Source organism: Myxocyprinus asiaticus, chromosome 10 (assembly GCF_019703515.2).
Source record: "Myxocyprinus asiaticus isolate MX2 ecotype Aquarium Trade chromosome 10, UBuf_Myxa_2, whole genome shotgun sequence".
NCBI lineage: Eukaryota > Metazoa > Chordata > Actinopteri > Cypriniformes > Catostomidae > Myxocyprinus > Myxocyprinus asiaticus.
The window spans coordinates 735544-761692 of NC_059353.1; the positions used below are offsets into that span (position 1 = coordinate 735544).

Sequence of the window (26149 nt, forward strand, 5' to 3'; positions counted from 1 at the left end):
TGTAGTGACACTAGGGGTCCCTATACGAAACGCCACAATTGGCTGAACTGTGTTACGTGAACTGGCAGTGTGTGGTGGGCAGACTACTGTGTGCCTCATAGCCAGCACACCAGGTCGACACGTAACCTCCCCCAACATAGTCATGAGTGTCGAACGGCCCTTTAGGGACAAGTCGACTACCCATAAGATAGAGACAGGCTTAACCCAGTCGTGGCCTCTTTCCCCCTTCTCTTTTTCCACTCCCTAAAAAAGAAGGGGGATTATCCAACTGGGCCGCCAGGTCTAGTCGGGGGGTGTCCCTCCCAAGGGGAAGACACCGCGGAGACCACACCTCGCCCAAAGGGGGGGGGGGGGGGTATTTAAATGGAAGAATACATCACATGGTCTTTCCGACCATGTGGAGTGTCTTCAAGGTAGATCCTACCCAACGGGGGAGGAGTTACTACAAACATGGAGACTGGGGCAGAGGGGCTCTGCCCTAGGAAGACGCAGTTGCCAAAAGGGAAACGAATTAGCGGAAGATATATATCGCATGGGGTTAGTCTTACAGGCAACCGCCACATGCGGAGCACCTACCCCAGAACAGGACTCTTAGTTAGCATGTGTACTGGACCGGCAGCGAGTCTCTCGACTGCCACCGGGCTCGGAGGAAGTCAACCAGGGAACAAAGTTTGTGAACACTACTGGGAATTAATGGTGCACGTCTTCAGCTCCAAGGGAGGTGGAAGGCACTATGTACAAGCGATACATCCAGCCAGCTATCCTGGGCTTATCCGCTTGTGTTGCGTGCCACTACCTGGAACGAAACCGGTTCCACCCGGAGGTTGTAGAACCTTGCAAAGGTGTTGGGTGTTGCCCAGCCCGCTGCTCTGCAAATGTCTGTTAGAGAGGCACCTCTGGCCAGGGCCCAGGAAGCCGCTACACCTCTGGTAGAATGGGCTCGTAGCCCTACCGAGGGCGGCATGTCCTGGACAAGATATGCCATAGTTATGGCATCAATGAGCCAGTGGGCGATCCTCTGCTTGGAGACAGCGCTTCCTTTCCGCTGTACACCAGAGCAGACAAAGAGCTGCTCAGAGATTCTAAAGCTCTGTGTGTGATCCAAATAGATGCGTAAAGCGTGCACTGGACACAGCAACGACAGGGCTGGATCTGCCTCCTCCTGGGGCAGCACTTGCAGGTTCACCACCTGGTCCCTAAAAGGGGTGGTGGGAACCTTGGGCACATAGCCCGGTCGGGGTCTCAGGATCACGTGAGAGTATCCTGGATCGAACTCCAGGCACGTTTTGCTGACAGAGAATGCTTGCAGGTCACCTACCCTCTTGATGGAAGTGAGCGCAGTCAGGAGGGCAGACTTCAAGGAGAATGTCTTAAGCTCGGCTGACTGCAAAGGCTCAAAGGGGGCTCTCTATAGACCCTTAAGAACTACAGAGAGGCCACTAAGGAACCTGATAATCAGGTCATGCTTCCCTAAGGACTTACCGTCGACTGCGTCGTGGTGTGCTGCTATGGCAGCAACGTACACCTTCAAGGTGGAAGGGGACAGCCTCCCTTCCAGCCTCTCCTGCAGGAAGGAAAGCACTGATCCGACTGCGCATCTCTGGGGGTCTTTGCATCGGGAAGAACACCACTTAGTGAACAGACGCCACTTAAAAGCATACAGGCGCCTCGTAGAGGGGGCCCTAGCCTGAGTGATCGTGTCTACCACCGTGGGTGGTAGACCTGCTTAGGTCTTCCACGTCCCATCCAGGGGCCAGACATGGAGATTCCAGAGGTCTGGGCATGGGTGCCAGAGGGTGCCCCGTCCCTGAGAGAGAAGGTCCTTCCTCAGGGGAATTCACCAGGGGGGAGCTGTTGCGAAGAGTGTGAGGTCCGAGAACCACGTCTGGGTGGGCCAGTAGGGTGCTACCAGGATGACCTGCTCATCGTCCTCCCTGACCTTGCACAGGGTCTGTGCAAGCAGGCTCACTGGGGGAAATGCATATTTGCGCATGCCAGGGGGCCAGCTGTGTGCCAGCGCATCTATGCTGAGGGAAGCCTCGGTGAGGGCGTACCAGAGCGGGCGATGGGAGGATTCTTGGGAGGTGAACAGGTCCATCTGTGCCCGTCCGAATCGACTCCAAATCAGCTGGACCACCTGAGGGTGGAGTCTCCACTCTCCCCTGAGGGCAACCTGCTGTGACAGCGCGTCCGCTGTAATGTTGAGGTTGCCCGGGATGTGAGTGGCTCGCAGCGACTTGAAGTGCTGCTGACTCCAGAGGAGGAGATGGCGGGCGAGTTGTGACATACAATGAGAGCACAGACCGCCTTGGCGGTTGACATATGCTACCATTGCCGTGCTGTCTGTCTGAACTAACACGTGCTTGCCCTGGATCAACAGCCGGAACCTCCGCAGGGCGAGCAGAATTGTCAACAACTCAAGGCAGTTGATGTGCCAATGCAGTCGCGGGCCCGTCCAGAGGCCGGCGGCTGCGTGCCCATTGAAAACAGCACCCCAGCCCATTTTGGAGGCATCTGTCGTGACCACGACGTGCCTGGAGACCAGTTCTAAAGGAACACCTGCTCGTAGAAATGAGAGGTCGGTCCAAGGGCTGAAAAGACGGTGACAGACCGGCGTTATGGCCATGCGATGTGTCCCGTGGCGCCATGCCCATCTCGGGACTCGAGTCTGGAGCCAATGCTGAAGCGGTCTCATATGCATCAACCCAAGCGGGGTGGCCACCGCCGAGGACGCTATATGCCCCAGGAGCCTCTGAAAAAGTTTCAGTGGAACCGCTGTTTTCTGTTTGAACACCTTCAAACAGGCCAGCACCGACTGGGCACACTCGTTCATAAGGCGCGCCATCAAGGAGACTGAGTCCAACTCCAATCCGAGAAAAGAGATGCTCTGAACCGGGAGGAGCTTGCTCTTTTCCCAGTTGACCCGAAGCCCTAGTCGGCTGAGGTGTGAGAGCACCAGGTCCCTGTGTGTGCACAACATGTCTCAAGAGTGAACTAGAATTTGCCAGTCGTCGAGATAGTTGAGAATGCGAATGCCCACCTCCCTTAATGGGGCGTGGAGACAGGGACAGGCCGAAAGGGAGGACTTTGTACTGATACGCCTGACCCTCGAACGCGAACCACAGGAAGGGTCTGTGTCGAGGAAGGATCGAGACGTGGAAGTACGCATCCTTCAGGTCTACCGCCGCGAACCAATCTTGATGCTGGACGCTCGCCAGAATGCGTTTTTGCGTCAGCATCTTGAACAGGAGTCTGTGTAAAGCCCGGTTCAGTACTTTTTTCAGTACGATGAAGTAGGGGTTGTAAAACCCTTTCTTCATCTCGGCTGGAGGGACAGGTTCTATCGCGTCCTTCCGTAGGAGGGTAGCGATCTCCGCGTGCAGGGTGGCAGCGTTTTTGCCCTTGACCAAGGTGAAGTGAATACCGCTGAACCTGGGCGGGCACCTGGTGAACTGAATCACGTAGCCAAGTCGAACGGTCCGGATCAGCCATCGCGACGGATTGGAAAGTGCGAGCCACGCGTCCAAGTTCCGCGCGATGGGGACCAAGGGGACAACGTCGTCGGACGTACCAGCAGGTGGGGCCTCGCAGCGGGGCGGAGCTCGAGGTGCCACACCACGTCATGGCCGTGCTGAGTCTAGGGACATCGAAGTACTTACCTGACTCCTTGTGACCACTCCTGGAACAGCCTGGGACGGAGGAGGAAGAGGCCTGTCCTCATAACCTGTGGAGACTGCCACATCGGGGGCGGCTGTGTGCCACAGCTGGGTGCTCAGGGGAGGAAAGGCCACCGCTGGAGTGCCAATCTTGCCCATGGACGGTAGTCGTGGTGACGACCGTACACACCGGGTATGTGACCCAGGGAGGAAGGAAGCCGCTCTTTTGCTGAACTGTTGGGTACCGCAGCCACTTGGGCATACAGCGAAATCAAACAAAAAGGCAACAAAAGATTTTCCACCTGGCCCTCCACCAGGGGATGGAGTGGTCTTCTTACCAGCTCCACGTGAGTCGGTTCCCTGGTCCCTGGGTCTCCCATCTCAGGGGCGCTTTGAGGACCTCCATGGGTTCTTCGGCGCTGGCTGTGAGACGGGTGGTGTCGGCTTCCTGCGGTGGGCTCCACGCCGGGGCTGGACCGGAGGGGTGGGCTACGGTGGAGCCGGTGCAGTCACCACAGGGGTGAGCAGACGGGGTGTAGGATCTTGAGCCACGCCGGGGCAGGATGTGCCGGATTGCCTCCGTCTGCTGCTTCACTGCTGAGAAATCTGGGGCGGAACTACCCTCGTGCAGTTCTTTCAGTGCCTTGGCTTGGTGGGCCTGCAGAAGAGCCATGGCGTGTAGGGCAGAGGCGGCTTGTCCAGCAGCGCTGTAGGCTTTAGCCATCAGGGACGACGTGAGCCTACAGGGCTTGGACGGGAGCTTAGGGCGTCCGCGCCAGGTGGCGGCGCTCTGCGGGCATAGGTGCACCGTGAGCGCCTTATCCACTGGGGGAATTGCTATATAGCCCCTGGCCGCCCTGCCATCGAGGGTAGTGAGAGCGGGGGAACTGGGAATCGGGGCCGGGCAGTAAAAGGTGCCTCCCACAACTTGACAGCTCGTCATGCACTTCCGGGAAGAATGGCACTGGAGCAGGGCATGGCTGCTTTGAGCGGTGCCGTGAGCCCAGAAACCAATCATCAAGCCGCGAGGGTTCAGGGGAGAGCGGAGGGTTCCCCTCTAACCCAACGCTCGCGGCCGCCCCGGGAAAGCATGTCCATTATTTCGGCATCGGCCTGTGACTGGGCAATCGTCCCCGAAGGGGGAAGCCCAGCTGAGGCTTCTGCGTCCAACTGGACAAGCCCGCTCTCCGATGCTGCACTCGAGAGCTCATCATCTTCGTGGGCTCCGAACAAGAAGCCAGACTCACCGTGAGACGAGCCAGCGAACTCATCCGGAAGCCCGATTGGGGCAGACGAGCGTGCTGAGGAATGGGAGGTCCGCGGGGGGATACCCGGTGGAGACGATCCCATTGGGGTCCCCAAATCGCTCCCAGTGCTATCCGCGCTGGCCTCATACCCATAGGTAGAAGGACCCAGGCGGGGAGCCGCTGGGGTGGCTTGCTTTCTTACGAAAGCAAGCTGCGACCGCAACGTTGCCATGGTCATGTTCTCGTAGTGAGAACATGAACCATCCACAAATGCTGCCTCCGTGTGGGTCGCGCCCAGACAGGAAAGACAGCGATCATGACCATCCGAAGTTGAGAGATAACGACCGCAACCAGGAATAACACACAATCGGAAAGGCATCTTTAAAAAGACGTTCCGTGTGTGCACTCTTTTAGAGAAATGTATACTCTTTTAGAGGGAAAAAGCTCTTTCAGAAAATATACTCTCTAGTTTTTCTGCCGAAGCGCCCTGGGGCATTCTCTGCAGTGCACCAGTGCAGAGGAGGAAGAAGCCGCTGAAATGCGCCGTCAGATCCAGCAGAGGTGAATGAACAGTAGTATTCAGCTCAATGAGGATGACCGTTCGGCTCCGAAGAGAAAATCTGAATGAGTGGTTGCATACCAGCTCCTTTTATACCCGTATGTCTGGGGGAGTGGCATGCAAATACCACTCGCCAATTTTCATTGGCCTTTTATCAAAGACTAGAGGTGTCTCGGGCTCTCAAGAGTGACCCCTAGTGTCACTACATCGACACAACGTCGAGTGAGTGACAGATAGGGAACAGCCACTTATACTCTAAACACACAGCATGAAAACCGCAGTGTGTGTTGCGTTTGTGTGAGTGTGTGCGCATGCGTGTGTGTGGGAATCATGACAGAGTAGAGCAGCACCTCTTCTCATTCTGTAGCGTGCAGTGCATGTGACTGTATAATATTTAATTAAATGACATCCTTCTGCTGTTTAATGATCACACTTGGCCATATCCAGAGGTTTTTTATTTTATTTTATTTTCAAATTGTCATTGATTTCCTCTCAAATTTGTCACATCTCATATAATTTTGCTAATAACAGCATACTGTAATATGGTACTGAAATTATCATCAAGATGATATCGTACCGTTTACATTTTTTTGGTATCGCGGTACTTCGTTAGTACCGGTAAACCACGCAACCCTAATTGACACTGCTGTTAGAAAATGTAAGCACTGTTTCCTTAATTTGTTTCTTTGTACTTATTTAATTACTGTTGTTTCCTTGTGCTGAATAATTTCTTAGAATGTTGTTTACCTAATTAATAAATTATTTAGTATTAGTTTTGGTATCGAGAATTGTCAAATTCACTGGTACACATGTACCGACTACTGAAATTTTGGTATCGTGACAACACTGCCTACAATACATGGTAAATTGCTAAATTGCCCCATTGAGCAATAACTATGTGCAATACACAGTTTAGTCTTTCTTATATTTATCCAACACATCCAACCTCTTCTGCCATTTCATTCCTCTGGAAAAAAAAATTTGCACTGTACATAACAGATTTGTATTTACACTGTACATAACAGATTGTATTAGATTTGCACTACCCATGTGTATGTGTGTATGTATGTATGTGTGTGTCTTTACGTATGTGTATAATTATTATTATTATTTTTTATTATTATCAATGTCTTGCTGCTGTTTTTGTATTGTTTTTGTATGGTTGTACACTGGAAGCTCCTGTCACCAAGACAAATTCCTTGTATGTGTAAGCATACTTGGCAATAAAGCTCATTCTGATTCTGATTCTGATTCTAAAATACAATTGCACACTAGCAGCCACAGGTGTTGTACAATGAGTTCGGCTGAAACTGCAAAAACTGACATTGAAACCAGTAGCGGGAAAAAGTGTCCGTCTGAAGAGCGAGACTGATATGCTCTGACTTAAAAATTTAAGTTTACAGAGGTTTAAAGATAGTTCCATATTAATATACTATACAGTATATAATGCTGAATATTATGTATAATAATGTTATTGGGGAATATGATCCTAATCAGGGACTAAAAACGGTTCAAGGAACGAAAACCGAAAACGAACAAAAATTTTTGCAAAATGTAACCGAAAACCGGAAAAAGTGATTTGTTCTGGAGTGAAAACATTATTTTTAAATGCTGATAACCAGCTATAACAGGTTAATTTTGTTCCGATTCTTTTTTCATGAATCTAAAGGCCAAAGGGTTTATCACAGTAAATTTTTGGAATTACATCACTTCATGTTGCCTGAAAAAATGAAATATGTGTTTTGATCCTGAAGGAAACTGCTGCATCACACATTTCTTTGCCCAATTGCCCATTGTGGATGTGTTATTCTGTGAATGAAGACTTGTAGAACTATGTATATTACTTCTTTTACATGCACGGTTAATCCTGATACAAGGAAAACATTATTAGAGGTAAAAAATTACATTTCTCAGTTGTTTCCAAGTCTTCACTGAATTATTGTTATATATGATGCATTAATACAGATTTAATGCTGCCGGGTTTTGACTCAGAAGCAGATCTATAAATAAAACTATACTTAATTGTTAATGAACTGCTTGTTATGATTTCTATGCCGATAAATCCACCACACTGGAAAAAAAATGTATTGCTTATTTTCACTTATTTTGGGCTTGGTTTTCCAGACCATGACGCTTGTTTCTCTTGCAAGATCTGGCAACACTGCAATTGGTATTTCACCTACCCCTTAGCACAGAGTACTGTCATTTAAAAAAAAAAAATTATTAATCGTTCTTTTATTTGGTTCTAACTGGTAACCTTTTGGAAAGGAGGCTGCGGAATAAAAATCTCAGAATGCACAACACATCAAACCTTGAGGCGAATAGTTTACAACAGCAGAAGACCACATCGGGCACTTTATTAGGACCATAGTGTTCCTAAAAAAGTGTTCAGTGAGTGTACATTCTAAATACTACTTAAAAAAAAAAATTGTAGTATGCCATTCTGAACATACCATGACACATGACAACAGAGTGGTAGTCACTTTAGAAAGACAGAGAAAGAGAGCGAGAGAGAGAGAGAGAGAGAGAGAGAGAGAAAGAGAGAGCTATACCCCTACACACAACACTGTTATTCAAATAACATGGTGTATACTGGCCTGTAAGGTTGTCTGGATGCAGGGCGATCCGCTTGTAGATCTCATAGTTGTGTGTGCTATACGGATCAGAGCCATCATGCACAAACGCTCTCAGCATCGTGGACCCATAATGCTGCGGCACAGCTGCCATCCCGGACTGGGCCGGAGACCCAGACCCGATCTGCCCCTCTCCACCTGCATAACCCACACCCACTGAGTAAGGTGAGGTGGTACGACTGGCACTGCCCAAGCGGGAGTTTATGGAGCCTATTCTGCGCAGGGCGACAGGGGAGTTTTTCTGGGTGGTGTAGGGCGAGCAGGCCTGCGGGACTCCAGTAAGGGTGGTGCTGGTGAAAACTGAGGGTAGCGGTTTGGGTTCGGTCATGATGGGCGACCCGTAAGAGCTTCCCGCTGTGTGCAGGGACCCTCGAGACGGAGAGATGCTGCTGCCATACGGAGACTGAGTGCGAGTGGGCATTGAAACGACTCGCCGCATAGCCCGACCTGGAATAGCCCCGCCCATAACTCCTAACGCCTGAAAGAGGGAGAGAAAAAAAAAAATCAGAATCTCAAGCTTTTCACATTTCAGGGGTGTCAAACTCAGTTCCTGGAGGGCTGCAGCCCTGCAGAGTTTAGTTCCAGCCCTGCTCCAAAATGCCTCCTTGTAATCTTCAAGTACTCCTGAAGACACTGATCAGCTGATTCAGGTGTGTTTAATTAGGATTGGAGCTAAACTCTGCTGGAATGTGGCCCTCCAGGAACCGAGTTTGACACCCCTGCATTAGATGAATAATAATGAGCTCCACAGAGGTTCAATTAAATATAGATGTGTTGATGTAAACCCTCGAGATACGTGTCATTTTAGCATGCATCAGCCTCTGATGAGATTAAATCAGTCTAGAAAAATCACATCCTCAACATCAAAAAAGTGTAAATCACATAAAAACTATCAAGAACATTTCACCCCAAAATCAAAAGAAAGAAATTATCTATATATATCTATAATAAATCTATTTTGCATAAAGAAAAAGAAACCTATTTTAGGACAATTTAGATTTTTTTTGCACTCTGGCATTATTTTTATGACAATGATGCTAAGCAACCCCCCACCCTCACCCTCATTATCATTACCATAATGTAAAAAATCTTAGTTTAATGACCGTAATATAAATATTTAGCATTCACAATGCAAAAAACAAAAACAACAAAAAAACAAAACAACAATAATGGTCCTAAAAATAGGCTCAATTTCCTTTACGCAGTTATATACTTTCATATTATTTTTCTTATCTGCTTATTTGGGGTAAAATGTGACCTTAACATGTAATATTCGCCCATAAAGTATAGAGTAACGTAAAAGTGCACCTGTAGCTCAGGTGTTTGATGTTAATGGTACTGTACCTGTCCTGCAGCCTGGCCCTCGGCTCTAGAGTTCCTCTGCAGTGTGGAGTTTCCTCCTGAACCTGGGAACGAGTGCTGTGGTCGCAACTCACACTTGCCCTGCGTCTGACTGCTGTAGTAGCTGCCAGCATCCTGATAACCACTGTCAGAGTATGAGTTCATTTGCGTAGAGCTGCGAGAGTTACCCACAGACCCTGACAGACAGAGAGAGTGTTGTTAAGGCATAATTAGAGATTAAGACTCGTTTTTAACTAGGGAAACTAATGACACACCAATGACTGCCTCATACAGAATGTGTGCACTTTTCACATTTTGTCTACTGATTGTGGAAATCTGTGAAATTCTGCAGATTGGCTAAAGACGATAAAAAAAAGCTAATTAGAGTCAGGAGTTGGCAAACCTGGCATCCAATTAATGAAGTGAGATTGGAGGTGTAAGTTTGAGCTACTCTGACTTATAAAAAGCACTCAAACATTTTGAGTTTGCTATTCACAAGAAGCATCTGCTGACATGGACCATAACTCACAAAAAAGAGATTTCAAAAGACCTATGATCAAGAATTGTTGCTTTGTACTGTATAAAGCTGGAAAGGGTAACAAAGTTATATCGAAGAGCTTAGATATTCATCTGTCCACAGTTAGACAAATAAATGGAGATGATTTAGTACTGGGGCTACTCTCCCTAGAAGTGGCCGTCCAGCCAAGATGACTCAAAGGGGACACCACAGAATGCTCAATGAGGTAAAAAAGAACCCTACAGTGACAGCTAAAGAATTGAAGGAATCATTGGAACTAGTTAACATCTCTGTTCATGAGTCTACTATATGGAAAACATTAAACAGCCATGGTGTCCATGGCAGGACACCACGAAGTAAGCCGCTGCTTTCCAATAAAAACATTGCTGCATGCCTGAAGTTCGGCAAAGACCACCTTGACACTCCACAACTAGGATTCATTTACTTTTTCCATAGCACTGTGAATGTTTAATGGGATGTGTTCAATAAAGACATGAAAGATTATAATTGTTTGTGTGTTGTTAGCTTAAGCACATTATGCTTGTGTATACTTGTGACTTTAATGAATATGAGATCACATTTTATGACCAATTAATGAAGAAAACCAGCTAATTCCAAAAGGTTCACATACTTTTTCTTGCCACTGCACTGTTAATTACCACAGAAAATTATTCTCAGGGAACAAACATGCATTTGTAATAGAAGTCTATGGGGCATTTGTTGTATGGCTGCCCCACAGACTTCCGAAATAAGTGCATGATTGTCAAGACATTTTTTTAAAAAATATTTCTGTTGGCAAATAAGGTTGTCTGAGCTGATAAAAATGTGAAATCTTTTAAAAATCTAGTTTAAATCGCGTGTCAAATTCATAGACATGAAATCTTTGTGTCCATTTTGGTTTCATACATTTTTGAAAAACATTTATAGTAGGGTTGGAAAATGTAGCACATTAATTTCTGCGATTACCAGTTGACTGTTTAATGCATGAAAAAAATTATGCAGTTAATGCAGTATCCGTTTTCCCCCACTTCCTGTGGCTAAAATTGATGACTGATTGTTTCGACTGCAAGTCCTAGCACAGAAACTGATTGTGTGGAGCAGTGCACGCTTATTTATTATGTGCGACGCATGACCTGGGCATAATAAACACAGGAGCGGAAATACTGTACGGAGAATGGAGTCTTCACCTGCAAGTGGTGAGCCAGGTGTGGGAGAGACACGGGCAAGCTGCCATATCTCTTCGCATCACCCGAAAATGCTCACTCACTTTCATATGAACCAGTGTTAAAAGTGAAACCGCCTGAGTGAGACCAAGCGTGTGTGCCTGAGAAAATAATAATTTTGAGATTTTAAACTTCAGCAAATTAAACTTCAGCATTCAATTTATTTTATATCTGTATGTATAGTTAAGCAATATCACACGAGTAAGAGTGCTGTATGTCCATCTATCAGCATGGCTTCAATTCAGCCGTAGGCACGAGTGTCCCAGGTAATCACAGCAATTCTGATAGATGGACAATACATTTTCTGAGAGTGTGATTACCTGATTTTGTTAGTTTAACTCTATTCCTCAGCACCCTATGAGCATTTCAGTCATATTCAAGTGTTTTGTTGTCGGAGAGAAAAACATGGAGGACGCCAGTTTCATTCTTGTATATTTCTTGAAGAACTCTTTGTCAGAATCAATTTGACACCGACACAAAGTGTTCTCTCGAATTTAAGTTCAATTTAAGTTTTTAATAATACTTTTTTTACTGTCATTTTTTACTTCAAGCCCCAGAAATTTTTTTTAACTCTTTGAAATTGAAGACATGTTAATCATAGAAAAGGTGTTTTCAAGTAATTGTTTAGTGTGAATTGCATTTTTAATGTACTTTTGAATAACTTAATAGATCTGAACAAAAAAATTTGAGTTCGTCATCGATCCATATTCCAGCAAGCATAATAAAATTAAGAAAAAATAAATAAAAAAATATTCAGGAAACACGTACAGTAAATGTTTGGAGATGAAAAGAACTTAAATGTTCGGATTCTGCTGAGATTTCTGTAGACACAAATTCTTTGTGGATCTCGTTGTAATAAAGGACTAGTGTAGTGTAGTACTGCGCAGTGTCAAGTAGACAGACCCTCACTCTTGTCTGGTGATTGCAGTACATTGACAGCTGCTCTCCCTCACTTCTCAAACAAAAACACTGGAGAATGACAGCTGTCCATCAAACGACAATTCACATCGGCGCACAGTGATGCACATACAGTTCACGAAAACACACACAGTCAAGATGAATTCAGTTATCTGAGGAATGTAGAATTAAAACATAAAATGTGTGTGTTTACTTAATGTAACTATAGTTTGGTGAAAATGTTTTCTCAGAAGTGAGCTAAGTGTGACAAAACCTCCCTTAGGGGATGTCCTCATTTGGAAAAATGATTAATAAAAACATTTTTCTCTCTAAAGATTTTTTTTTTTGGGGAATTGGTTTGGGCTAGTCTACAGTCATTATAATTAGCTTTATAGAAAAATGTGGTATGTCTCATTTAAAAGCACACCAATATGCTGTTATTCTCTACTTTTGACATCAAACTGTGAAGAGGCATACGCACAACACTTGCGCACATTGGATAAGCCGGTGAGAACACTGGTAAAGGTGTTTACGTGCAACACAGTCTCATAGTAATGGGAATTGTAAGGGTAAGTTTATTCTTAAGCCGTTTATGACCTTACACTGAAAAAGTAAAGCTGTTTAAGGTGTTTACATGAGCACACAGGTTGTCGGCTTATTAAGCATAATCGGTGTAAGAACGTGCATGTAAACGTGCTCTATTAGTCTGTAGTCTCCCTCAAAGCTGAATGATTGTGACTGCACCACAACATGATGAATAATGCATGAGGAGATTATGAATTATTGATTTGACATGAAGATATAACAAAAAGTCACTCTCATGGTTCATTGCTATGTGGAATCTTGTAGAGATTGTTTATGATTGTATTGGCTGTATATTTGGCTTGAATCTATCACAGATAACAGCTATAACAGATTTCAATCAGTCAATATAAGCCACTGCTTCCAGCAACAACATACAAACTCACTGAATGTACAAACACAAAGCATTTTAAAGGTGATTCTCTATTAAATGTAACAGAACATTACTCATTTAATTTTTTACAAATTACCCTCAACTAACTTTTAGTAGTCATACAGATCCATTGGTAATGTTCATTTAGAAAAATGGCAGCCAACAGTAAGTATTTATACAAGACAAAGAAACTTTGAATTAAAATTAATCTGATGAATACCTATCATACCTAGAACAATCTAAAATTTGCTCATTTGAATTCTCTACGTGTCATTTAACAAAACTGTTGCAGCATATTGTTTTTTATTTTTAAACTGCAGATTTGTTTTAATTTTGTAGAGGTGGAATAAACTGTAAAAATTCAGATTATAGAATTACAGGTTCAAATGTTCAGATTAAGAATAAATTCAGAACTCCCAATATAAATCTCTCATATTCAGATCTCAGGAATTTAGATCATAAACAAATTAGGCCAAAGGTCAAGCAAAGCTGGGTTATTTATGTGACGCATTGAAAAATAAAAAATAATTTAAAAAAGTAAAATATCGAAAACGTGAACAAATGAACACATCTTTGTCTACATGCAGCTGTACCCCCTGATGTTGTAGCCAGAATTTGTTGCATCGTGTGAGCTAGAGGTCTGCAACCCGACCTGAGCAGGCATACTCATCAGTCAACCAATGCGCTTGAATGGTACTAGACAGAATAATGTATAGCACTGATTATCAGGTTGGCTGGCACGACTACCAATGTCTACATGTGAAAGAAAACAAAGACAGGTACAGTGAGTAAGCAACCAGATTGAGCCTTAGTACCACCGTGTGAAAACTTAAAATTCTCACATTCAGTCAGTCCGCGCATCTTATCACATGGCTTGTTGAGCGCGTTACCGCAGAGACCTAGCACGTGTGGAGGCTTCACGCTATTATCCGCTGCATCCTTCATGCGGTGGAGCCATTGGAGCGGGGCGTGGTCCAAACAGAGGATGAATGCTTGGCCCAACAAATAGTAGTGGAGAGTAAGGACCGCCCACTTGATGGCCAAACACTCCTTCTCTATGGTGCTGTACTTGGTCTCTCTCATAGAGAGCTTTCGACTAATGTACAGCACCGGGCTCTCCTCCCCCTCCACCACTTGGGACAGAACAGCACCCAGCCCCCTGTCCGATGCGTCCGTCTGCAAAACAAAAGGGAGAGAGAAATCAGGCGAATGCAGAAGCGGCCCACCACAAAGTGCAGCTTTTACCTGTGTGAAAGCTTGTTGGCACAACTCCGTCCACTGGACCGGGTCTGGGGCTCCCTTTTTAGTGAGATCAATCAGCGGGCTGGTGACATCAGAAAAATTAGGCACAAACCTTCGATAGTAGCCGGCCAGCCCCAGAAACTGTCTCACCTCCTTTTTGGTCTTGGATCTCAGGCAGGTCGTGATCGCTGAGGTTTTATCAATTTGAGGTTGCGCCCGGCCGTGACCCAAGTGGAACCCCAGATACCTCCACACGTCCAGTTGCGTACTACTTCGGGTTTGCAGTGAGCCCCGCTCATCGCAGCGATGCTGCATATGCCGCTGCTAATCATTAAATAATGATATCATCCAAATAAGCAGCAGCATATGCAGTGTGCGGTCTGAGGATTCGGTCCATAAGCAGCAGAAACGTAGCCAGGGCCCCAAACAAACCGAATGGAAGGGTCACAAATTGGTGTAATCCAAACGGTGTGGAGAAGGCCGTTTTTTACAGGACATCGGTGTTAAGGGATCTGCCAATATCCCTTTGTCAAATCCAGTGTCGAATAAAAGCGAGCCAAGCCCAACCGATAGAGCAGTTCGTCAATATGTGGCATTGGATACAAGTCAAATTTAGACACCGCGTTGACCTTTCTATAATCCACACAGAACCAGACAGAGCCATCGCTCTAAGGTACCAGAATCACCGGGCTGGCCCAATCACTGTGGGATTCTTCTATTACGCCCATATTGAGCATGACCTTTAATTCTTCCTGTACCACTTGTTTCTTGTGTTCGGGTAAGCGGTAGGGATGACTACGTACCACTACCTCGGGGGTTGTCTCGATGTGGTGTTTTATGAGATTAGTGCGGCCGGAGGAGGCGAGAACACGTCAGAGAAATTATTTTGCAACCTGGCAACCTCTGTACGTTGTGACGGCAAGAGGTGGTCTCCGCAAGGGACCGGGGTGAACTGATTGGCTTTTAGACTCACCTCCCGGCTGAGCTCCTCCCTCTCCAGAACTACCGTCGCCAAGGATATGGGGACCGCCTCTCTCCATGGTTTTAGTAGGTTGAGGTGGTATATTTGACGAGTAAATTTGCATACGAATGGGCCCATTCGTCTAACACGCCATATAATAATTAAAATGGGGAAAATCCCGTGGAAGCTTGCGGGACCTCTCGTACTGCAAATAACAGGGGATCGAGCCACCTATCCCAATTCCGAGCATCTTCGCGCACAAACTTACGAATCATATTTTTTAAGGTCTTATTAAATCGTTCGACCAAGCCGTCTGTTTGTGGATGGTACACGCTTGTCCGAATTGATTCAATCCCTAATAATTCGTACAGCTTGCGTAGTGTATGTGACATAAAAATAGTGCCCTGGTCAGTGAGGATTTCTATCGGAATCCCCACTCGGGAGATTATTCTGAAGAGTGCCTCCACAACACTATGCGCTGAGATGTTCGAAGAGGCACTGCTTCCGGGTATCGTGTTGCGTAGTCCACCAGAACTAACACAAAGCGATGCCCACATGCTGACCATTCTAATGGCTCAACGAGGTCCATGCCAACTCTGTCAAAGGGAACCGCGATCAACGGAAGAGGGCGCAATGGCGCTTTTGGAGTGGCCGGAGGATTCACCAGCTGACATTCACGGCATGTCGCACACCACTGGCTAACATCCCCGCGAATGCCCGGCTAATAGAAACGGGCCATGACAGCACATTGCACACTGGCCAATTAGTACCCAAAATTAGTGGATAGGTGAGGTGGGAACTAACCACGGCCTCAATGTTATGTTTTTGACCCCAAAATAGTGACGGTCACTGCAGGATAATCGTAAATATCCCTGTGCACACACCTCACTTTCACCTGATTATTTGAATCCAATGCCCCATTTTGAACTAAGCATTGACGAATAGAGGTTTGGCTATAACCTGAATCCACCAAGGCTTGGTACGTACCCCCCCTAATACTCACGGGTATTTGGTACATCCCGGCTCAATAGGGGGTGGCCTGTGGAGTGTCCAACAGACCAGCCCAAACCTCACGCCCTCACCAGTGGCGGCAGCTTCCCCCACCTGAGAGGAAGAATGGGTAAAGCCGGGATTAGCACACCCCCGAGGCCGGGGCACCAGTCTCGGGGGATTGTTCCACCATTTCCGGGGGAACGGGTTAGGTCGGAAAAGAGGGGAGGGGGAGGGATGACAGGGAGAGAGAGAGGCTTGCCGGTCCCCGGGTATGCCGCTAAATGGTCCTCCGCCAACTGTACTGCTTCATCCAGCGATGCCGGTCGGTGGCACTGGACCCACTCCGCAGTTCCTTTCGGTGATTTGGCGATTTATTGTTCCAGTACCATGAGATCGATGACACCCCGATGTCGCTGGGCTCCTCGGCCAGCACCTACCGCCGGCAGGCATCGCAGAGCTGTTGAATGAAGGCAAAGGGGCGGCCGACTTCGCTCAGCATCAGGGTTCGTAACCGCCGGTGATGCTCTTCGGGACTGCGGCTGACCTGCTGCAGGATGGCTTTCTTCAGCTCAGGGTACCTCAGGAGATTGTCAACTGGGAATTGTTGTGTCACGAGTTGGGCCTCCCCGGTCAGCAGTGGTAGGAGGTGGTATGCCCGGGTTTCGGCACCAGTGTAACAAATGTTCAGGTTGGGCAGATAAAGGAGGAAGCGGGAACCAGTTTCCACAGTTCACGTGAGTCCGTTTTATTCACAAATAACCAGCCATCGCTATACAGTTTCACTCAAAACATAAGACGGCTTTTCAGCGTCACTCAAATAAACAGTATGCTTTTCAGTGTCACTCTAATAAACAGTCCGCTTTTCAGCTTCACACAACACAAGACTCTCCCTCAGGGAACAGACACAAAGACTTTAGTCTGTCTGTCTCTCTCCTCTATCTGTGAACTGGCCATCTATTTTATCTCCCCCGACTCTCACTGTGAACATAGAGATGGTAATTAGTCACAATTCATCTCAGGTGGATGTGCTTACCGCTTTCTCTCTCCCCAGATGGGTGCTCGACCACTCCCTAACCTTCACAACAGAAAAAATGCTTGAATGTCAGCCTTTTTCAATAAAGTAAAATTGTTGCTTCATAGATATTAGCTATTTAATTATCTTCATGAAAAACAAAATGAAATTACATTGTGAACATTCATAATTTCAGTTGTTAGCCCTAATGAAAAAATAATTGACCTAGCTAGTCGGCAGTGTTACACTAAAAGTGTTAGACCCCCTCATATATATATATATATATATATATATATATATATATATATATATATATATATGTGTGTGTGTGTGTGTGTGTGTGTGTGTGTGTGTGTGTGTGCTTATTTTGTTGTTTTTAAATAATATTCTTTAAAATTACACTGTTAAAAACTGAAGTACTTTGAATGTCACATGTAGACTGATAGCTCGTATCAACTGATACTGTCTTTTCCTGCAAATCGCAAGTTCGAGACCAGCTTTACTTATTTATAGTCAGTTTGGATACATGTAGAAAGTAAACTACATCCAGCAGATTCATAAAAAGACATGTTGCACTGTGGGTGCTACTGACTCTGAGTCCTGTAAGATTATTGTTGGTCATTTGTTCATATTATACTCAGTCTCCGTCATTCTCCGAGGTTTCTTTATTCGGTGTGAAATGGTGCACATTATCAAGCAATGTTAATGGAATGTTATTGTGCATCACGTTCACAATATGATGGTCTTGTCAGATTATGACATTGTATGAAATCTGAACATCTTTTTCTTGTCGAAACACTGCTCCCAAATATTATGCGGCATTATAAAATCAATCAGTAATTGAATGAACAACAAACTGCCAGAATGAATAAAGTCCTACTGAGTTTGTTTGTTATTAGTGTAAATATATTTTTTCAATGTATGTAATGTAATCTAAAGTAATCGATCATGTTCTTGTCTGTCAACATGTGAGTCCCCACTGCACCTTTTTCAGCTCAAACAAAAGATTTAAACACCTCCTCCCCCATCGAGTTAAGGTGTGAATCGCTGAAGTGAAAAGTTTCTAAAAAAGTGTCTCGATAAAAAGTGTTAAAAGGGTTCTAATGTCCTAAATAATGCACTAAACCGATTGGAACACGGATCTGTCCTGACATCCTCTACAATGAAATAATCATAGTATCACCATGGTATTTTGTAGTTAAATACTTGTAACCACAAAAAATTAAACATGGATACTTTATTTACACCATATTACTGTAATAACACCATTGTTAATATCATCAAATCTATGTTTTCTGTCAAAAAAATAAATAAAAAAAAATAATCATGGTTACTACAATATTACTATAGTAAAACTTCCTTTATATTATTTTTTATTTATTATAAATAGTAATAAAGAAAATATTAAGAGTGGAGTCAAGAAACAGAATGGGAAAAATAATATGCCAAATGTAGACCAGAACCCCTGTCGTACAGCCACAAACACACAGACGTTACACTCCACACCATTGGAACGACACTCTCAACGCACTTTGTTGTGTATTTCTATGTTGCCAATAGACTATTGGTGTTACATCTGAAAGCAAATAGACACTCTGAAAAATAATCAATATTATCAAGCTTTAGGGCAATGGTTAATAGCAAATATTAACTACTAATAAAATTCTATGACAGATAGTGATTAACAAAGCTCTTAACCTACAGGTTCACATGTATAGCGTAAAACTCAAACACATATTATACATATACTGTGGTCACAGTACTAACTTCCACCACTTTATATTATACATACAGTGCATCCGGATGTAGTGACACTAGGGGTCCCTATACAAAACGCCACAACTATCTGAACTGTGTTACATGAACTGGCGGTGTGTGACGGGCAGACTGCTGTGTGCCTCATAGCCAGCACACCAGGCCATCACGTAACCTCCCCCAATGCTCTAATGAGGCTGTGAATACTTATGTACATGTGATTTATTTCGTTTTTTATTTTTAATAAATTTGCAAAGATTTCAAACAAACTTCTTTCATATTGTCATTATGGGGTGTTGTTTGTAGAATTTTGAGGAAAATAATGAATTTAATCCATTTTGGAATAAGGCTGTAACATAACAAAATGTGGAAAAAGTGAAGCGTTGTGAATACTTTCCGGATGCACTGTGTAATGTGGTCACAGTACTAACTTCCACCCTAATTCATGTAATAGAAAATTGCGATTCTTTTTCAAATATTTTATAATATTTAATTTGATTAGTATTCTGCTTCCATAAATAATAATTCTTTAATTTCTTTAGTTTTAATTGCCAGGAGAATATAACGTCCTGGTTACTTTCGTAACCTCCGTTCCCTGATGGAGGGAACGAGACGTTGTGTCGATGTAGTGCCATACCAGCTCTTTTTATACCCGTATGTCTGGGGGAGTGGCATGCAAATTCCACTCGCCAATTCTCATTGGCCTTTCTTCAAAAAAAGCAGAGGTGTTTGGGGCTCCCAAGAATGACCCCTAGTGTCACTACATTGACACAACGTCGAGTGAGTGACAGATAGGAAACATAATAGAACACAGTGATATACATAAAAATGTATTAATTCACCTTTGATAATCCTGTTTTAAAATTGAAAATATAATCTAGTTTATCAGCACATTAAAGAAAGCACAGGTTAAGAGTCTTGGAAGTTTTTGTTTGAATATGCTGTCTAATGATGCTTGCTCATAATGTCTGTGCATTCGTATAAAAAACTCACAAATTATAATTCTCTCTAATGAAATGTGAATTAATTTATGCAAACAAATAACCCTCCAATGCAAAGATGTCCTCGTGAATGCTGAACGCTGCAGTAAAGTCTTTATCATGTGTCTCCATTGCAACGCTTAGCCAGAAAATAAATATTGTGGTCTTTTTAAGTTTGTTGTTGTTCTTCTTTCTCCTCTTTTTTTTATGACGGTTGGCAAAACAAGCTTAACTTGCCCTTAACATCACAAACTGACGTTGGGAGAAAGAGCTTTGAGGCGTTCAGCTCTGAACTGTTGAAATTCTATGGTTATAGCACCCCTTAGCGGTTTAGAGCTGCTAATGGCTAATTCACACGGTGATCGCGGTGGTAGAAAGCCTATTCTGAATGGATATCCACCGTATGTAGCCACTGTACTATAAACTAAAAGGCAATTTCACATGGGAGCTGATGGTAAAACTGCACACAGCTACTGCTTTCCCCTTTACTGAAAGTGTTTGTGGAGTCAGGCCGGTGCTCACATTGCGATTTCAGGAGCTGACGGTGCCAGGGTTAATTAAGGACTTTGCTGAACCAAGTCACCCAACATGTCTTTCAATCTTTACTAAAAATAGCATATAAAAAAAAAAAAAAAAAAAAAAACATAGTTTTAATATTAGGCTATTAAGTCTTTTTATTTGTAATGTATACACACATGTAGGCTGTAGTCTCTTGTGTTCCACGCAGTGTTGTCAGCTTGAACTTGAAGCCCCATCTGGGATGGCTGTAACAGCTTAATGAATTAACTGTTTAACTTTTTTAATAGTCGGTAAATAGTTATTGCTAAAGCAGAAGCAGCTCTAAACCAACTAAATTAAAAAGCACCTATTTATTATTGATTTACTGTATCTTCAACGCATTGATGAGCTGCTTAAAATCCGTTCTTTTCAGTCTGTTTCCACTATTCACAACATTTAACCATGCACAATAAAATATTAGGATATTATGGGCAGTGAAATGTTTTGTTAAAATGTTTATTATAGACTATAAAATGTATTATTCAATGGCAAAGTTTGTATATGAAGCTAAACTTCATTTTACAAGTTGAATTTAGTTGGTTATGACATTTGTTTCCCTTAATTTTATTTTTGTAAACCACTGGGTAACTTATTCACTTCATTTTATGAAGGAAAATTATTTTACATTTATGACTCAATATAATTATCCTCCATGTTTTTTGCAGTTCAGCAAGAGCTCAGTGCAGTGTTCTATGTTTGGTTTTTGAAGATTCCTGATAAAGATTGTAGAGCAACGTGGCCGCCACTGCCGCTAAAAAAAAAAAGAAAAATATTTGTTAACTTCATCGGTACCTGTTGTGCACATGGACACATCAGGGTTTTGGGTGCATTAGCACTCACAAGCAGAACTGCCCGCGATGTGCCGCTTTCCTCGCATGATCTAGACACTTGCGAATGTCATGTCCCATGTGAAATTGCAATAATAATGTCAGCAGTGCACTTTTCCAGTGTTTTGGATGTAGCATTTGCAGTCAAATAGTGAGATGTAACATCTCAGTGAGTGCTAATTAAAATGTTAACTCAAAGAAATATTGACATTTTAACAAAATGTGATAAGAAGTGTGTTGGAGGACATAAACTATAAAAAAAATAATTTCACGTCCACTTTTTCATTTGAAAACGCATCTTTTTCTCTACATTTTGGCCTTCCGTCCACATTGAGATGGCGTTCTTGACAGTGAAAATTTAGCTTTTCGAAAACACTCTCCCAAGTGGATACATTTGAAAACACCGTCTTCGTGTTGTAGTGCAGACAGAAGAAACAGAGATATCTGAAAGCGATGACATATTTGTTGTCATGTGACACAGCCATGTGATCCATTCAAACCAAAACAATCAAGATGGCGGCATATGTTGTGGTGGCGTTGTTGTGCTTGCTATCCATTTCGATATTGTTGTTAAAAATACATGTTACTTTGTACAACCTTCACATTGCATTCCTTCAAAGGTGATGGAAAATTTACTCATAATTGCTGTCTGGCAATGGAACATGAGTACAATTGCATTTCAGACTGTACATGGAACAGTGATTTTTCGCATGCGCAGTAAGGGGATTTAAGAGTTTTCATACATTTCAGTGTGGATGAGAAACTTTTGGAAAATGATTGAAAACGGCAGTGTGGATGGAGAGCATTTCAAAAACAAGAACGCCATATTCAAATGTATCCGGATAAATGTGAATGAAGCCTGAATTTTGTCTTCATACACTGATAGCATATGCTTTTATTCTGAAACCACTTTGAGGTTTGTTCAGCAGGATACTGTTGGGCCTCATGTATTCAGATAGAAGACAAAGGCAGGCCTAACACAGTCGTAAAAACATGACTTAAGCCCCCACCTTCTAAGTCGTAAATTTTACTGATAAAAATCGCGCCAAAATCAAACAAAGGGAGTCCAAAACAGACTACGGATCCATGAAGCCTTGCCCTCTAAAGGATCGAGCTCTCAACTCCTATTGGATGAGGCACACAACAGAACGTCCCTCAAACATGACATCATCAGGACTTCAAATAATTCTGAAATGCTTCCAAAGTGGCTTCCGGCGACTTCGTTCACCGAATATGGACGTAGCTTTTTGCTGCTCTCCGGTGTAACCTCGTGGCATAAGGAAGTAATGTCCGACTTGAAACTGTAGCCATACAATCTCCATCTCGCTGGACGAGTTGAGATTACTCTGTGTTCAACCAAACACTCTAACGGATCCGAAGGAGACCGCCGAGCAATTTGCATCTTCATCCGTTGGCCTACAGAAGTGAAGAGATTAAAGATTTCTCTTCCATCTTCAATCAAGTCGACATTTCTGAGTTCTCCGCCAGCCCGCCGAGAATCAACAGCCGTACCGCCCTCTGAGAATCAACAGCCGTACCGGCCGCCGACAGCGCGAGGAAACGGCTCTCGTCATCACACGAGCCTCAAGAAACCAGGTCAGAGTTAAAGGACGGAGGAAAACACATTCTACCTGTGTCCTCATGCGATTCAAGTAAGAGGTTTACGTCTGGGCAGAGATAGAATATTATAGCGTGTTATTCTTGTGTTTCAAGGTTTTTGCTTGTACAGTTTACGGACCGCCATGTCCGCTAATTATTAATACTCAGGGTATTAATTATCACGAATTTGTTTTGCTGTATTGTAGTCCAACCAAATTGGACTGTTGTGCATTTTCGCCATCGCGGGTGAGACAGCAACTGAGTTCATCCATTAAAGAGTCAAATAACAAGGGACTTTTACGAGCCCTGCTCGTAAAACCGCGTCTCTGAGTGATGAACACGGCTGCTTCATCTCCAGCTATCGCGAAATCAGCTTTCGGGCTGTCACTTAATCATCTCTCTCTCTCTCTCTCTCTCTCTCTCTCACTAACCACACTGACACACACACACACACTGTCACACACACACCTTATGTGTTATAGGATTATTTTTATTTCCATATCTAATCATATCATTGTTTAGTTTGTATTGTAAGTCGGAAGTTTATTGACTGCATTGTATTAATTATTAATTGATATTACTGCATAAATAAACTTTGTTTATATTACAAAGAGAAGTGTTTTGGTTTGTTTTGCATACGCCTGTGTCGTGCTGACGGGATGTCAGTGCTCGGATTCAAACCTTCATTCATTGTTTTTTTATTCAAAAATCGATATTCTTCGGATGTCGATTTTCCTAAGAAAACAATCTAATATTGAGACTGTTTTAATATTCGGTTATTAGTCCCTGATTTCAGGGTGGTGCCCCGTCAATGTTAATCCTTATTAATATTCTATTGATTTTTGATAATTGATAATTATCTTTGATTGAATTAGAATGATCAATAAGCTAGTGTTAATTTTAATGTTTCATCGATGTTAACAATTGATAAGTGTTGATTTTAAAGGATTAAAAAAAAGCTAACATTGATTCTCATCAATGTTCTATTGATTTTAATAATTAATAATTATCTTTGATAATTATTAATTATTGCTAATAACCAAACTTGCTCCTAAACGTAGCACACTACATTTACTGGAGTCCTATATGAGGTTTTAATGAGTTAGATCCAATTAATTAATTTAAATATTGATTAATAACTACAGAAATAATTATTAATTATTTCTGATAGTAACACTGATCTAAACAACCAGTAAAGCCCTACAATACTGAGTATTAGATATTGAAATGACATGCAACAGATGTATGTTTTTGTTACATTTATATTTACAAATTAGTTGTGAAGGTTAAAATAAGCTTAAAATATTGATGTAATGATTTAGTGTTGAGTTTACAGTTACAATTTTAATTCAAATTCATGAACAAATTCACTTTAACTCGACTCAGACTCAGATTGTTATGGACTTGATCTTGGGGCTGACTCTGTCCACTTTGGACTCAGACTCCACTAAGGTGGACTCGAACCCAACACTACCTGTTATCTGTAATCTTCAACTTCAGCTGAAGTTGATATTGGTAGGTGTACATTTAATCTAACAGTGGGACAGCAAGAGAATCTATAGTAAATCAGAACCTGAAGAATTCTGAAATGTCACATAACGAAATGCCAAGAGTTGTAATGAGCAAATAATTAACATCTCATCCCATACTTCTTTGTTTTTTCATTTACAATTTTTTCTATTGTCTAACAGAAAAATACATTTACACCCATTCATCGTTACACTGATGTTCTGCACATGCTAATTTCAGTTTTTAATTAACTTGTGTTTCTTACATTTGTTTGGGTGGCTGTTATATTAACTGCAATAAACCATGTGCACTGCACAGCACTGCTGACAAGATTCAAAACAGATTAATGAGGAAATCGAGTCATTTGTTCCTGTCAGACAGTTAAATCTGTGGTGTAATGCATTTAGAGATTAAAAAATCTATTTGCATTTGTCTACAGTTGCAACTTCAGCCTTTATCCTTGATTGGCATCTTTCCACTTTTAACTATTTCACAGCTATTTGGCACTATATTTGGCACATTACTGCCAAAATGATATAGTAGGATAATTATAATAATGTAGATAAAACTTTTATACTATTATAAAAATGAGACTTTTGCTGATTGTTTTATACCTTATGGAAAAAAAAGCTCCTTTGTACACTTTATTGTACACTTTGTCCACCATGTAATCTGCATTAAATCTACAATTGTTCAAGAACTGATAAATTGTGTATCTTGAATGCAAGTCGCTTTGAATAAAAGTGTCTGCCAGATGCATAAATGTAAATGTAAAGTAAAATGCAATTCATTCATTCACATACCTGCAGCTCTCCAGGGAAAAGACTTCTCAGAGGAGCTAAAACAGAACATAGATGAGTGTCAGTTTTCTTTTTGTACTTTCAACCTTTTGTTACATACATCACAGCTCAAATATATGGTGACTGTGAAGAAACAAAACAACAAGTCTAAAAACACAACGGCAAATCCGAAAACAAAATAACAAATCAGAAAACACAACACCAAATCCTGAAACACAACAGCAAGTCAGAAAACACAAAGACAAGTCATTCAAAATGGAAAGGGTATAGGTACCATAGCTTCTCACCTGATTGGCTGTGTGGATGATATCTAGCCCTTTTTTCATAATGGGTTCACTTCTTACGCGGTTATTTCAAAATCAATGCCAAAAGCTCACTGATTGGAAAAACGGAATCATTTTGAATGGTTTCTCAGTCAGTAAAACAGTAATGGGACACTTTAAAACACAGAGCGCAAAATGAGCAAACGGGATAAAGGTCGTTTTAGATATTATATCCATTGGTGTGTAAGGAACCATCTAAAAGTCCATAAACTGTGCTAAAACGTAGATGGTGTTCAAGCATTCATTCAGCTGACTTGCACATTCAGTGTTTTCTGTCGTGCAGTTGTGTTTTCAGATTTGTAGATTTGTTTTGAACTTCGCGGCCACCGTACAAATAAGACCTTGTGTGGAAAAACATAGAAACACACATACATACTGATGTAGAAAAAACAAAAACATTTTGTGGCATGAAATATAACTAGCGCAAGTTTTCATTTTAACCATCTTTCTTAGGCCTGATTCACACATACTCGGTGAGCGAGGCATGAGCGGGACATGAGCAGTGCATTTTCTTTTTGGCATCTATATTAACAGATTACAGCCTTCACATTGAAAGTGGAAG

At 42.9% G+C, this 26149-nt stretch overlaps 1 protein-coding gene across 13 annotated transcripts in view; it reads right to left on the reverse strand.

Moving 5' to 3' along the window:
* The window catches only part of LOC127446823 (plakophilin-4-like), a 266393-nt gene that overhangs the window by 72501 nt on the left and 167743 nt on the right, over positions 1 to 26149 (reverse strand). For 12 of the 13 annotated variants that reach the window (XM_051708085.1, XM_051708079.1, XM_051708078.1 and 9 more), the window contains 3 exons: positions 25268 to 25302; positions 9440 to 9633; positions 8060 to 8573 (listed from right to left, as the gene is read on the reverse strand). In XM_051708085.1, the coding sequence (XP_051564045.1) occupies positions 8060 to 8573; positions 9440 to 9633; positions 25268 to 25302 (743 nt within the window). The remainder of the gene's footprint in view (positions 1 to 8059; positions 8574 to 9439; positions 9634 to 25267; positions 25303 to 26149) is intronic. The other variant, XM_051708087.1, reaches the window with a different exon arrangement.